The following is a 16,232-nucleotide window of genomic DNA, read 5'->3' as shown; positions in this document are numbered from 1 at the left end:
TTACTGTGACTCTATGTTTTATACCCTCTCTATGTCGTCAATTACACTGCTAACGAAGTAGCGTATCTCATCTACTAGCTGTTGATGTCTCGCTTCGTAAGAGAATTCACACAATGGACTCTGATTCATTCAGATGAATTTCATTATCCCTGTCTTACTTTTGTGTTCATCTTATGATTTTCTTCAATACATTATGCATTCCTTTTAGCTAATCTTCCTCATACTTGGCTGTCTCTGAATGGATTTCAGTATCATAGGCCAACCTTGAAATTACTATTCTTCTCGAATTATTTTCCTATGTAAATTACCACATAGTTGACTTGCAATTTAGTGAATATCATGGGGAATAAGCTATAACTCTGTCCCACTTCCACCTCTGCTACTAGGTCTCCGTTTCCTGTCCTCTTATCCTTCACCTCTTGTAACTACATTCCAGTTTCTGTATAAGTCGTAGGTAACCTTATGCTCCCCGTGTTGTATCCATTTAACCTCATAGGTTCTAAGCGTATATACTACTTAATAGTGTCTCTCTACGCCTATAAAGCTGTAAATGTAGCTACGTCTTACTCGAGTGTGTCTTCTGAAAATAAGTCGTTCTGTCTACATTGAATACCGTTTCCTTACATTTCTCTGGAACTGACACTTATCTGCCCCAAGGTCGTCTTCTAGCAGCCTCTTATTATTTGTCACTTATTCACCGATCAAAATGTAAAGAGCTACATCAATCACCTTCAGAAACTTTGGCATATGCCATGATGCCAGCACAAATAACTACAGAAAAGATACTAGCAGTTTCCACACTTCATGTAATCACTATCTTCGTATATTGAAATTTTAAATTGATTAGCATTTAGATACATAACGGGTTGCTGATTAAGGGAGAAAAAAAGCGAGAAACCAAAGAACAAAGGAAACCCATTATCTGGTCAGTGTAAACAATGTCCATCCGTTTCATTTCTAATACATTTATAGGCTATACTTACTTTCCTCATCCAATTTCAACTTACTTTAGCGTTTTCATTGGTTTACATTATCCGTTTGTTCGATCTAAATTTTTTAATAATAATTTATTTGGAATTTTGTACTCGTCGGAACTATACAAATAAATTATTACAGCCGGCCGAAGTGGCCGTGCGGTTAAAGGCGCTGCAGTCTGGAACCGCAAGACCGCTACGGTCGCAGGTTCGAATCCTGCCTCGGGCATGGATGTTTGTGATGTCCTTAGGTTAGTTAGGTTTAACTAGTTCTAAGTTCTAGGGGACTAATGACCTCAGCAGTTGAGTCCCATAGTGCTCAGAGCCATTTGAACCATTTTTTTAAAAATTATTACATACTATCATATGCAAATTCCGTTTAACGCAAATAAAGACACAAAACATAAAATGATTGTGACGTCACGCCAGCTGAAACTTTACTCCACTGAGGAAACCAGAATACTGCGTTCCTTCGCTCAGATAACAGTTACTTTACCTTTGTGTTAAAAAAGAGCAAATTATTTATAACTTAACGATCTTTTTTCTTTTAGCAAACGATAAAGCTTTTATCCGACCATGTTAAGTATTACATTATATTGATAAGTTATCTCGGAGTGCGACGAGACGCGATTCGAGAGGATTCATATCTTAAGAGTTCATCGTAAAACATGGCGATGATAATCGCGTCCTTCATGTGCAAGTGACTTGCATTTTTGGACAAAATTTCACTTATATATAAGCCATGTATTGAATCTTCACACCAGGAGATCAGCTGCAGCAGTAGTGCACTTCGCAGCGAGCTCTAGGATGGTTCAAGGTGAGCTCACGCCCCCTGTGGGTGGCACTGTTGTAGATTGCTGTACGGCTTGGATTCTAGGGTTTATTTCTAGCTTAGTATTTCACTGTTTTTGAAAGACATTTTCGATGCATTTAGTTCATGTAGTGATTTCTTAAAATCTTTTATATCTAACCTGCACAAGTACGGGTGGCACTTTCATGTCTGATGTCTTAAGTGCAGTTATTTCATAAGGCTAGTAACAGTTCTCATGATGGATAATTTTAAGAGAGTAACGAGTAAGTAGTACGTGAACGGAAACACCATTTCTATGGAGCTAAGAAATGCGATAGAAATATAAAGTAAGACACTATTTTAGATATTCACCAATGAGTAGTTTACTACAGGTATTTCCCTTTGGTTACCATTGGATTACGGGAAGAAATGGAATTTTTTTAATATTTCTTTTAAGCTTCGAAAACGTCTATGAGCGATATGCAGCCCCACCAAAAATCTGCTGGCAAGCCGCACTTTATTTTGGTAAAATATAATTTTAAACGATGTTTAGGGAGGTACAGGATCGCTATCCATACAGCCCTTAGTCAGAGGTATGTAGAGTCAAATGTTTCTCATACAAAACGGAAAGCAGCCAAGTATGTGTGGCACAGTCTCTTCAAGGCGCCTTTTAATGGCCAAATTAAGTAAGTCACCCATATTTTCTGTTCTATTCTGTTATCCTATAATCCCAGGTAACCTGGAACTCACACCAAGGGTAGAACGACTCCTGTTTCGTTAAAATGCAGTATTACAAAATAGTGTAACTAGAATCTCTGTCATGGTAGGTCGGGTACTAGTTGTAATACAGCACTTAAGAGGATGTTTCATCTTTTTATGGGATTGTGTACGATCTCAATGCGTACTCATATTGATCTTCCGTAGTTATGACCGATACAGGGAGAATTACACTGACCTGCTGTAAGGCGATATTTTACAGAATCAGGGGGCTATTGAAGGAGTAGGGGAATAATGGATATACGTAGTTCTGCAGTATTATTCTGCTACAAAGGTTCCCATAAATCAGGAACAAATTATGTAATATTATGTGTTCTCAGAAAGATATTTCACGAATGTGATGAATTCTAATCTATTGTACAAAACATAAATAAAAGGTGAGAGACATCATTATAAAAGAGAACATCATGTTGAAACTTACAAAAAGTCAGTCAATTTTTAAAAGTTTTCTCCTTTTTGGTATACTGCTAACAACGAGAATAAATTTGTAATAAGAGTCTCTATTGTGGGCAGTCGCACACTAGTTTGAATTCAGTACATAGGTCGATATGTATTCGTCTTAATGATGGTATGTATGAGGGCTAACCTTACTATTAATATCCTGAATATATTCGACCAGCAGACAAGCACACCGTTATCGTACTTCCGTCTATATTACACCCTGTTACGCTGACATGGGAAATTCCAACCAAACACTTGGTGACCGCGTGTTGTCGTTTTCGTGTACAAATAATCTCCTAATGCACAAACGTCCAGATAGTCAGCCAAGAACATAGCGACTGAGCGTTGTCTTTTTTGGGTTCAAACCATATCCTACAGCTCTTACGTTGGGATTGTTATCAGCATAAGGACGTCACTTATTCACGATTCGAGACCGCTGTGTAACCTAGGCGCCATTTCATCCCTAGACTAACACAGGAAATCACAGATGATATTGTTAACATTTTGTGTTCTGCTCAAACACAAGTACAAGTAATATTCACGCAAGAAGGTGGATGTCGTAGATTCAAGCGGGTCCGACAGAGGGCGTCTGACTGCGGTTGATACTGTAGACCTGTTTAGGATCATATGGGATTCTTCGAGGTTCCTGAGTGTGCCATGGTTCCAAGAGGGACCGCAGGGCAACTAATGAGCGCATCATACTCAAGGGGGCGTCCAAGTGAAGCAGAGCAATGTATTTGTTTGACCTAGGAAACTTTCTGATCCCAGAGATGTTATCGTCCCTCGTTTCCTCGCCGGATAACGCGGAACAGTAGGGTCAAAATGCCAGGTGTTTTTGTGGCAGTTGCTGTGAATGCACTGGGCTTGACGACTCGCCGCTCTCCTCTGCCTCCAGCTGTGACCGCGACCGCCGTGCCGCTGCTGGTAGTGTTCTGCCTGCTGGTGGCTCCCGCCGCAGCCAGCCTCAGCACCCGCTACGACGAGGCTGCTGGCCGCGTCCAGATTCTCTCCCACAAAGGTGAGTGGCCGGCGACCGCTGCCGCTGCCACGCGGCTCGCTGATATCAGCTGTAACAGAGTCGCGACTCTGTACTCGCAGCGTAACCAAACGACACGATCTGTGCTGACACCCAGCGATTACTTCAGGTAAACGTATGAGGGTGACCAACCAGTACCTATGAAAATAATACTTTCTACTGTCTTGAGTTTATTGTTTCAGCGACAGAAAATATTGAGATAACGGTCTGTTCGCACTTATTCGACTTAATCAAACCACACTTCGTGGAAAATGATTGCAAGGTGGTATCAATACAGGGAAATGTCCGTCTGTAATTGAAGGAAACAAAGAACGTACCGCCAAAAGCAGATCAGCTTATATTTACTTATTATATTAACTCCAGCAAGAAGCTTCCATTAAAATTATTACCAATGACAGCTGCCCCTTCTTAATATACTACGTGGTTTCACAGTATTTTCTTGTCTGCTAAATGACTAAATCCAGCAAAGGGACAGTACATGATGATGTCTATTCCTAGTCTCTGAATTATATAGCTATGAAATTTTTTTCAGGTACTGGAACATTAACAAGTAGCCTTATGCGTCATACGTGTGAATGTAGGTTAACTTTCTAAAATCCTCAGATGACTGATATTTATAATAGCCAAGTCCACAGTACGTCAAGATTTTTCCTTACTAAAAAGTGCACAGTTGTCATTTTGTATCATTTTCATTTCTCCTGTCTAAACATATTGTACCATGGGTTTAGGCTAATTTAAATCTCAAAACTGGTTTTCTGAAAGAAGTATAAAATCTACTTCAGTTGCACAATTCTTTACTTCCGCCTAATCCATAACAATAATCAGTGGAATTTGTCTTGAAAATTTTATTTGTTTTCGTAATTACAGATTCGCATACGTCATGTCAGTACTTTCCTTACTGCTGGTGAACAAAATGTAACCTCCCGATATTGTGAACTAACTTGATATTAATGTTTAATATGTGTTCCAGCATAAATTTTATTATCAGTATCTCTCAGTTTCTTCCATTTTCAGCGTATCAGCTAAGCAAAATAATTGATATTATCGGCAGCAACATGTCTAACAATGCCTAACGACAGTTTGATGTCAGATTCACTGCATGGTGTCTCCTCACTTATTGAAAATGGTATAAATCCATAATGTGAATAACGAAGAGCCACATCATACGCACGTAAATACTGCTGTCATTTTGTTAGAAATCGTGTGCGAGAATGTTGGCTAGAGTAACTCACCAATCTGCATTCTCACTAATATTCTAAAAATAAGGGTCTATTTCTGAAGGCACTGTTTGGTTACTGACTTGTTGCAGATGGCAGCGAAGTGGAATTCTGCTACATCCCAATCAGCAGCGAGCAGCGCTCACATGCGCCACGTCATGTGAGAGGCACTAATGGAGAATCCTTCTACTTTGGAGACCATAAAATCGCCTTCCGGCGCCAAGGACGAGAAGGTCGTTGCCTCGGTGTCCGGCAGTGGGTCAGCACACCCCAGACGGTGCTCACCAGTTGTCAGAACCACTTGACCAGCCACATCTATGGCGGGATCGAGAAGAGAGAGCAAAAGTTTTTCATCGAGGATACCAAGTACGAGAACTTCCCGTACATTACAGACCAAAGCATACAAGCTGGTATTGCCGTGCGCTACTGGCTTTTCTCCGACGGCAGATTCGTCTACGTTCATTCGAACGTCCCTCTTTTCATCAACCAGAATACAAACCAGTCAGTAAATGCTATCTGCTTTACTGCTGAGAACAAGTCTCCCTATCCAGCCGATCGAGCCGACAACCTGCTGGAGTGGGACCTGTGTTCATTCGAGGACGCCAGGGAGGCCCACGAGTTTGCGGTCCAAAACTACCTAGGCAAGCCGACTGCAATCCCAGACGACTCCATGGTGCTGAGTCCCGTTTGGGCTACCTTGGTCCGATACGGCAAAAATACTAATGAGGAGTCGGTGCGGAAACTCGCCAACGAGGTGATTGCCCATGGTTTCAACAAGAGCCACATCGAAATTAATTAAAATCTGTTACGGAAGCCAGACGGTTGACACCACCAAGTTTCCCGACATAAAGAAGCTCATTGACGATCTTCACGATCTGGGGTTCCGTGTAGTGCTGTGGAATCATCCCTTTGTGAACAAAGGCTGTGAGCCGTATTACTCCGAGGCACTGGAGAAAGGCTACTTCTTGACCAACGCGAATGGTAAAACCGAGACCAAGTTTCAGAATGAAGTTGCTGGCGCTGTCGACTTCACCAATCCTGATGCAGTATCCTGGTGGACGAACCGACTCTTGGTGAGTATATAAGCAAACGTATGTAGTTGTTATGCAAGCGGGATCTACTAGAACGTATTGCTCTACATTACTGGAGTCTTTGAATTCGAGTCTTTTAAACTGCAAGGGCAATTCAGTTGAGATCAGTGGTGTTCTGGGACAAATACTGTGTGTCCTTTGTACTTCCCAGTCCTAAGTTCGGTTTCCATGATGTTATTCGATAGCTGATTCACGATCATCCTTGTTCCCACACACAGTTTTGGTGAGCTGAGATTTCTGAGTAGTATGATCGGAGACCCAGTTTTAAGTCGAAGGCAGTTTAATGGCACTCGTGGCATTTGGAAAAGAGTTTAGAAATACTATAAGGAAGTTCACATTTTCTTCTACTTTTACCATCGTGTAGTTCGATTTGTATATTCTCTCTTCACCGGGAATATTTTTTTTTAATCTTAAAGTTGATAACGTCGACAATATTATTTTTAGTTACCAAATAGCACGTCCGGATTAGTACAGTCGTGAACCATATTATGTTAAATTTGGTCGATGAGTGCGTCCTCAAGAGTGGCAATGTTGCAGAAATCACTGTTGAGTTCTATAAGGCCGGTCGCCTGATTAGTAAGATTTATATTCAGTCACTGTACCACTTCGCTGACACTTCACTGTTTGTTTTTGTTAACTCACTGCACTACTTTCTGGCAATTCATATTTCTCCAGTCCGCTCATTTCGTTGTTCTTCATTTTCTCTGCTTCTCACGTTGCTTATCGTCGTTCGTTGGGAACTTAAATGTGCTTGGCGCTCTTCGTCTGTTTCGTTTCTTCATTGTTCTTTTTTTTTCGCCGTTTAGCCTCACAACTGGTAAGATCTCCTTTTCTTCGAAATTTGGACACTGCCTAATATAAAAATGCAATCAACTTTTTATTAACAACTGCCGTAAGTATAATTACACACTTTTCACATTTTCGTTTCCATTTATATTTGGTTACCGTATCATTTTAACTACTCACGCTTCACTGTGTGTTTTTATTCACACACTACACTACTTTTTCGGTTCCTAACTTTGTAACTAATACGAAACTGATATTCGGAGTAGCCCCAACAGTGACAAATTCAGGAACTCACCAAAAAGCCTTCGAATAGCCCACAATCTTCCTGGACATTGCACAACACTCGAGAGTGTTCTGGAATGTTCAGGGATGTTTCCGAACATTCTGGAATCTTCCAAAATGTTCCAGACTATTCCCGAACATTTCGGAACATTCCGGTTCTTTACGGAACATCCTGGAACATCGTCGCAAGAGGTTCTGACCCACTGCGCATTCTCATGGGGATATCATATAAGACAAGATCACAGACATCTGTATTTCGACAGAGCTAACGACGTCAGCTGCCTTTTTCCCTCTCCTGAACAAATTTTAGCTTTCACCATTGAGTTACCTCATTGTCCATTTGCGCCTACCGTCGGAACCTCCCCCGAAATACTGAGATTTACTGCCGTTTTCTCGAAAAAAGTGGTGTCTGGTCTGACATGTTTATAAATGGATACGGAGCCCTTCTGGTCTCATGCCAAGTGACTTTCTATTTTAGGGCTTCGTAAAGCAGACAGCATGCGTTCGACAACAGCCCAATTGTATGCCGCCTGTTGGCATAAATATATAATAATGTATATGGTGTCTACTCATATTATGTAGTATATCTGTGAGGTTCATTACTATGATACCCTTAGTGCCGATGCTCAATAGGATCTGAACCTCTCGCAGGAATGCAAGAAGCTGTGTATGAGGTAAATGGACAGGGTTGCTAGTCAGTAGTGTGCGATAAGTTGAGAATGTTGATCGATCGTAGAGCATGCTCGGATAGCCGGAGCGATTAAAGCGACAGATTGCCTAACGTCGGAAATCCAGATTCGAGGCGCGGTCCGGCACAAATATTCAACTGTTGCCATTGAGTTATCTCCATGTCCAGTGGCTCCTGACGTCTGCACATCCTTCGTACTGAGGTTCAGATTTAGCAACAGATCGTGGAGATTACACTGTGGACCAAAGGAAACGTCTGAAATGGGCAGGTGAATTACTTTCCTTGTTACACTTGGGAAGGGTGTCTCCAGATCTAGATACGCCTTAATCCATTTAACAGCTGCTCGTTCGTGAATAGAACTGCTTCAAGCCTTATACCTTCCCAGACGGCGATGGCATTCCTCCTGTATGCTTGTGTAACATATTCAATACCACACTGTAGTGACCTGAGGTGCATGGTACAGAACTCACGCTAAGGGGGGTAGGACGTTAAACGGGCCGACTTGGAGCAGGATAGGCACCACAGGACATTTTAATTTCCACTGTCTATACTTTTACAAGTAAATTCATAAAACTTAGTCAGCATGGCCAGGAATGATTCAGGATTCACACTCGTAGCAGCGGAAGTTCAAAAACATAACAAAATAATTATTTTTACATGTGAAATTTCATCATTTTTTCACTTACTATTGGCTGCATTTGTTGCTGTAGGTACACTTTTCTTCATAAGTAAGAGAGACTGTTCGATGAGTTTTGCACAGCATACAAACCATACTTACAGATGTCTGAAACTCTAGAATCTATTTAATTTATGAAAAAATGAATGATCTGTTACGTTTTAAACTTTATGTTTAGAAAAAAATCAAATTTTATAGTTAATTATCTCAATTTCCACCACAGTTTTTAATAGATTGGGAAAATTCTAGTGTTTCATACACCTGTAAGTATGGTTTGTATGCTGTGCAAAATTCATCAAAGAAACTTGTGAAGAAAAATGTACCTACAGCAACAAATGCAGCCAACAGTAAGTGAAAAAATGATGAAATTTCATAGCTAACAAAAATCTGTTTTGTTATGTTTTTGCACTTTCACTGCTATGAGTGCGAATCCTGAATCCTTCCTGGTCAAGCTGACAAAGTTTTATGAATTTATTTGTAAAATTGTAGACAGTAGAAAATAAAATGTCCTGTGGTGCCTCTCCTGCTCCAAGTCTGCCGGTTTGACGTCCTACCCCCCTTAATGTATTGGCCACAAGATTCGCCTGATCTGCTGGATCACTTCTGTGGCGCTAACGGGTGTCTCTTCCTCGTCCGCCAACCACAGATCCTTAATTGTAGGGCACTGAATGCAGAGATCTGGTGGCACGAACCTCTCGAAACCTACTATGGAGGTATCGAATGTATGACAGGGGCTGTATTGGGCTCTAAAGAAGGACCAACACGATGTTAGGTAGGTCAGCTTTTTCCGTTTTGTCTCCTAATATATTGGTTCTTCACTGTTCCCAGGCGCTTCGCAACGAGTCTGGTATCGACGGATTCGAGTTCACCGCTGGGGAGGTGGACTACCTGCCGCAGCCGGCCAACATAGAGCCCAAGGAGGTCAGCCCGATAGCCTACTCTGACGCATTCGCGCAGACGATCGCCCAGTTCGGCTCCATGGTGTCGATACAGACGGGTGTGGAGAGCCAGAAGCTGCCCAACTTCTTCCTCATGGACATCGTGCTAAACGCCTGGTCGGGCCACGGCGGCTACGACACGCACATTCCCAAGCTGCTGCAGATCAACCTGGTCGGACACCCCTTCGTGCTGCCGGAAATGATCGGCGGTTCAGTTCAGAACGGCAAGCCGGCATCCAGCGATCTGTTCCTGCGTTAGCTGGAAGCCACAGTCTTCATGCCTGTTGTGAAATTTTCCTACACGCCGTGGGACTACGACAACGAGGTGCGTTCACACCTAATACAAGATGCATTCTTCTGTTTCCTCTATTAGTAATAGCCCGCTAATCAGCTAATTCCTTGCTTGTGATTGGACTCCCTTGTGGATTGTTCTCGAATTACAATTTAAATAGATAACGTGTCACGTTGACATGCGAGGTATCGAGTGACTCGGGACCAATTGCAGGCTTTCAGCCATCTATTTGGACGCTACTAATGTACTTAAGGCTGTCACCTTCGTAGTTGTGAATTACATTCAGTATCTTTTATGTTTGACTGCAGACTGCAGAAGAAACGACTAGGTTAAGGAAAGGCAAAGCGACGATAGTGTATTTGTAGATATGGAGAGAGCTTTTGACAATATCGACTGGAGTACACTCTTCGAAATTCTGAACGTATTACGGGTGACATACAGGGAGCGGAACAGAAACCAGACGGCCGTTATAAGACTCGAGGGGCATGAACTTTAAGTAATGATTCGTAATGGTGTACAGTCGACTAGTACATCGGGCCAGCAGTAAAGGAAAAGAATGAAAAATTTGGAAAATAAATTAAAGTTCAGGAAGTAGAAACAAAAACTTTGAGGTTTATAGACCATATTGTAATTCTGACAGAGACAGCAAAGGACTTGGAAGAGCAGTTGAAAGGAATGGACAGTGTTTCGAAATAGAGATATAAGATGAACATCTACAACAGCAAAACAAGGGATATAGAATGTAGACGAATTAAATCATGTGATGCTGCGGAAAGTATATTAGGGAACGGGAAATTAACACTATGAGTTTTGAGATTTGGGCAGTAAAATAGCATGACGGATCAAGTAGAGAGAGGATATAAAATGCAAACTATCCATGGACGGAAAAGCATTTCTGAAAAACATCGTCAGTTATTTTAAGTGTTAGGATATCTTTCCTGAAGGTATTTGTCTTGAGCGTAACCTTGGACGGAAGTGAAACGCGAAAGATAAACAGTTCAGACAAGAAGGGAACAGAAGCGTTGAAATGTGATGCTACTGAAGGGGTCTGAAGATTATATGAGTAGATAATGTAACCTACGTAAAGAGGTACTGATCTGAATAGTGGAGAAAGTAAATTTATGGCATACCTTGACTAATGGAAGTGGTCGATTGAGAGGACACATTTGGAGACATATAGAAATCACCAATTTAGTACTTGAGCGAATTGTGGGGCAAGAATTGTAGAGGAAGACCTGGAGATGGACACAGTAAGCAGTTGATTCTGGAAGTTTTCGTGCTGGAGTTGCAAATTTGGTAAAACGAAACTAATGGGAAGGGCAGGAGGTGTGTATTATTTGGCTAAGTAGCCGCAGTTGAAAATTTCTGTACACTTGATGCCGTCTGCAAACGTCAAAAAATTGTACAGACTGCCAGTTACGCTGGCGGCCCGCAGTTGTGACAACTTCGGCTAGTCTACAAGAGAAAAGCGGTGTTGTGGATAGCCCAATAAACTCTGTTCTCTTCTGACTGCGGTGATACTGCGTCGCGTATGGAAATGGTATTGATAGCACCTAGGCGTTATTATCTTTGAGCCAACTTGAGAAGATGTAGCCATTCCTCATGTCAGACTAGTTTCATTGATCTCTTCAGAGAAGTGTCACTCTTACTGAAGATTTTACAGATATCTAAATTTCAAATGAGAATATAAAAATCGAGCGAGACTTCTCGTTAGCTCCAGAGTACTTCCTAAGGTTTACTTCCAGCAGGTAGACACTTTACGGAAGGCTGTCACTAGCGACCGTGTTGCAGACGCTGGAGATCGCCCGCAACTTGACTGACCTGCACGCCAAGTACGCGCCGCGCATCCTGGAGCTGATGCAGAAGGCGGTGGAGGACGGCACGCCGGTCAACCTGCCCATTTGGTGGCTCGACCCCACAGACTCCACGGCACAGACCATCGACTCAGGTACCAGCGCAGACTTTCTCTGTCCCACCAGTGTGTGTTATCTGCCTTCCTGCATTCTAAAGTACTCACCACGTTTGCGTGACAGATTTGTTTGTCATACTTTCACAATAAATGTACATCACCTACAAGCAAATGTAACGCATTATACATCTAAATTCAATCAAACTGTGAAGCTCTCTAAAGCCGGGGTGATTGGGCAAGCGTCTTCCCAGATCTAAGATAAAATTCTGTGAATTACGAAGTGTTTTAAATCTGATTTGCAAGGCGCTGTTGTCATCTGCTGCACATTAGACTTCTGTTGGCTGATACCTTAGTTTCTGTTTGGTCTCTCTCTCAGCAGATTATTCTATTTCTTCTGCAGTGATATGAACAAAGTTGACCATTTCACAGTTCTTGGAGGAGAAAACTTGATCATCGCTTTAACACTTAAAATTAATCTTAATGTCCTGGTGGCATTGCTATTTTTAGGCGAGAAAAAGCAACTGACTGCTGTAAGAAAATTTCAGATTCGAATTGAGCGTTAAACTTTTCCTAGTCTCAAAGCAGATTGTTACCAAGTGCCAGGACGGGCAGTTTTTATGAATGGGAGGAGCTCACCACTTTAGTAGGCACAACATTTGAGATAATGTCCTGTCTATAGATCAGTGTTTCTACTATGAATCAGCTAGTGGGTCTTTCTTGCCTATTTTTCCTTGGAGACATTAGTCTTGTCACTCTCCTGTACCAAACTTTCCATCTCGAGTCATCAGCCTGTTACTCTCCTGTGCGAATCCCTTCATCTCAGAGTAGCAATGACGAGCTAAGTCCTAATTTATTTTCTAGGTCTATTCCTACTTCTGTCTTGGTTTTTAACCTCCACAGTTCCCTCTGGCGCAATGGAAGCTATTCCTGCATGTCTTAAAGATGGCGTGTCATACTTCTCCTTCTTCTTGTCAGTGTTTTCCATATACTCCTTTCCTCACTGATTCTGCGGAAAACCCTCTCATTCCTTACGTTACAATTCCTCCTAAGTTTCAACATTCTTCTGTAGCACCCTATCGCTAATGCTTCGCTTCCTTTCTGTTCAGCGTTTCCCACTGTCCGTACTTCGCTTCCATACAGTGCTGTACTCCAAACGTACTTTGTCACAAATTTCTTCGTCAAATTAAGACCTATTTGTAATACTTCTAGTAGATTTCTCTACGCCATGAATGCCATTTTGCCCAATGCTAGTCTTTTTTTTTTCATGACATCCTTGCTCTGCCACCACGGTTTATGTTGCTGCCCAGCCTGCAAGATTCATTCACTTCGTCTTCTACGTGATCTCCTGATATTAAGTTCCTCGCTGATCTCATTTTTGCTGCATCGCATTACTTTCGCCTTTCTTCGATTTACTCTCAGTCCACATTCCGCCGCTGACACATGCATTACCCACAAAGAACAACGTAGAGTATAGAGAGGATACTAATAACACAAATGCATGAAGTGCATATGGACAGAATGTACGTTACACTCTTCACCCTGCTCTAAACTCCTGTAGTAGAAATTGATTCTTATTCATCTTGTATGGCGGCTGTACTTTTTCTGGGTCAGGACACGAATTCAGTTTGTGACACCCCGATATGTGCAACGAATATAAGCATCCAGGGTCACACAAGCTGTTTCATTTAGACGGTATCACCCATATTATTTCAGTTCCCTTTCGTCATGCTCATTCTACAGGTTTTTTCCGTATATGGCTCCAACAGACAACACTAAAGAACATCAGTTGGTATATTCCCTTCCTAAAGACAGTTTAAAAAGGTTCGTGTTCGTCGACGACATAATAAAACAACTGAACTTTTAATATCAGCCTTAATATCAGTGGAGACAGTAACTCTACAGCACTAGTTCGAAGCAAACAATTCATGCCATATTCTCACAATCACTTCTTTAATCCATTTTCACATATGCAAAACTGTGTTGGTAGCTCCATAAGTAGACACTAGTGTTCGTACAACGACTGATACACTTGTGTGTAAACTCCAGCTGGATATCAATGTGGTGTCAAAAGTAGATAACATATTAGAGTTTAGCTCTGCATGTTTTGCAGACCTAAGAACTAATGTATTGGTCTACACTCCAATTTCTCTCATTCCCTTTACAGATACTGCAGTTCTTTCGTTTATTTCCGAGTACATTGTCTCCTGATAGATTATTGTTGCTGAAAAGAACATTCAGATTCTGCTGAACTTTGAATGGCACAATTACAGCATTTGGGACAAAGTAATTGTCGTGTAAATGTTATGTATTTGTAGAGATTTACAGGTCCATTCTGCTAAATGCAACCAGCTCCTCTGTACGATTAAGCAAGAGTTTGGGTAACTCTAGCATTTCGAAAGAAATTTACAACAAACCTCATTATCTTTTATTTTCACACATTATCTGATTATCTAGTGAAGGGGTTACGTATCTGGCCCTTTTTAATTTTTATTGTGGAAATGTACGACATGTAGTTGGGTATAGAAATCGCGCATCTTTTACTATTGATGAAAGTAACTATTTTCTTTGAAAAATACCAGTGCAATGGCGTATATTTTGTGGTACCTACATAAATTAAACAACAGAGTTTTAATACAATTGAGGATGCGTTTGCTATTTAAAAAGAGCACTCTTCCTTCTTGTTTACAAGTTTATACTAGATGACGTAAAATATCAACAACATTAAGCAATGTGCAGATAAAGATATTAAAGATTATGGTTTTACAGGTCGCTTCACTTGTGTTAGTGTAAACCACCGCACATACTTCATGTCTGTTCTTCTTGAGGTGATCTACCGAAGATGATAAATGAAGGTGTGACTGAATAAGTGATTGTCAAACAAATGAGTCTGCTAAGTACATTAAGAGAGACAAGTTAGAATGAATAACTAGATATTCCTCAGCTGTGTACCAACTAGCAGAAAAAACTATTTTAAACACTATCCTAAATTTTTACATCTTGTCCTTGGCTCATGTTACACGCTAAATATTGTTTCCGGAAAATGTAGCACACCTATCTGGCATAAATTTGTTCCACGTCTTTCCTTTTGAGAGGACTTTAAAGTGGAAGTTACTAATTGGTGAATTTGATATATTAATGCAATATCGTCCGTGAGAGGTTTCGGGAAGCTCTCACAGGACATAAACATGGGTTATTATTATTTTTAATTCATTAACAAAAATTTTCTAATCATTATTTTCTCACTTGTGTATTTCCCTACAAGTTACAATACGCAGCAATTATTTGCACAGTATGAGTGGCAAGCTGTTCCCTTTCTGTGCAGAGTTCCTTCTGGGCGAAGACATCTTTGTGGCGCCGGTGATCTACCACAAAAACACCGACCGAGACATCTACCTGCCCAAGGGCAGCTGGCGGGACGAGGTGGACCCCGAGCACCCCACCATAGAGGGCCCCACCTGGCTCCGCGACTACCCGGCGCCTCTCAACACGCTGCCCTACTTCACCAGGATCACCTCATCATAGCCGTCACCGTCTGAATCCCCGATATCATCTTAGATATGAAGGCAATGTTTGGATAATAACAACCACAGCCTTTTAAGAATGTCACGTTGAAGCATTACAGCTGGAAAATTATATAATGGCAAATTTTAAATACATGCATTAGTTGCTGACTATGTTGTACACTCTTTTAGTCTCACTCCTTTGTTTTACATATCCTTTTAATGTGTATAGACACTTCTCACGTTAAACAAACGTTTTCGACGTATGGATTGCTTATGTCAAGAAGTAACACATGTACTGTAGCAAAATTAACTTCTATTAAGAGAATGTACGATTTCAACGATGAACACTGCTCCAAAGAGTGCATAGGAAAGTGAGGAAATGCCTCGCAACTGAAATACACGGAGAAAGTGACAACATATGACAAGATAGCTGAAATGATATACGAGCTTTACCTGAAATAATACTACATTAGTATCTGAAGACTTGTCTCGAAGCTCAGTAACGCAAGCTGCTAGCAGCACCATTACAAAACTAACCTTCTTGTGTAGGTCCGTGCAGTCACCATAAATGCTTTGGATTCTCATCAGTTCCTTTAAGAGACAGTTGGGAAACAATATTTTGTTAAAATATGTTAGAGGCAAATGCCTGGCAAACCACACTCTAAGACATTAACAAAAGTTTATAATTTATTGATTTCGCACATTTATGCCTGTGTCTGGGATACTTAATGAAACATTTCGTCTTCACTATAATGTTCCATTAAAATTGCCTTGTATCCCGATACGAGAATTGTATATTTGAATTCACAGTATTTAATGACATCCTCAGTTA

The 16,232-nt window shown here is 41.1% G+C and overlaps 2 protein-coding genes across 2 annotated transcripts in view; one reads left to right on the top strand and one right to left on the bottom strand.

Annotated features, from left to right (window-relative positions):
* The window catches only part of LOC126198816 (myogenesis-regulating glycosidase-like), a 297,131-nt gene that overhangs the window by 152,962 nt on the left and 127,937 nt on the right, over positions 1–16,232 (bottom strand). The window lies entirely within an intron of this gene.
* Positions 6,164–15,532, top strand: LOC126198817 (myogenesis-regulating glycosidase-like). Its single transcript, XM_049935388.1, has 4 exons — positions 6,164–6,308; positions 9,587–10,021; positions 11,780–11,936; positions 15,220–15,532. Exons 2-4 carry the CDS (start codon positions 9,974–9,976, stop codon positions 15,417–15,419), a joined length of 405 nt encoding a protein of 134 aa, XP_049791345.1. The 5' UTR covers positions 6,164–6,308; positions 9,587–9,973; the 3' UTR covers positions 15,420–15,532.

The sequence above is a fragment of the Schistocerca nitens genome, chromosome 8 (assembly GCF_023898315.1).
Source record: "Schistocerca nitens isolate TAMUIC-IGC-003100 chromosome 8, iqSchNite1.1, whole genome shotgun sequence".
NCBI classification, from domain to species: Eukaryota; Metazoa; Arthropoda; class Insecta; order Orthoptera; family Acrididae; genus Schistocerca; species Schistocerca nitens.
The sequence above is the reverse complement of the archived record's forward strand: the minus strand, read 5'-3'. Positions and strand labels throughout refer to the sequence as shown.

What these genes read in the sequence shown, in the direction of transcription:
- LOC126198817 (XM_049935388.1), top strand. Translation starts at nt 9,974, where the DNA reads ATGCCTGTTGTGAAATTTTCCTACACGCCGTGGGACTACGACAACGAG. An exon ending in CGTGGGACTACGACAACGAG is followed by an intron (nt 10,022 to 11,779) that starts GTGCGTTCACAC and finishes ACCGTGTTGCAG; the next exon opens with ACGCTGGAGATCGCCCGCAA. An exon ending in GGCACAGACCATCGACTCAG is followed by an intron (nt 11,937 to 15,219) that starts GTACCAGCGCAG and finishes CTTTCTGTGCAG; the next exon opens with AGTTCCTTCTGGGCGAAGAC.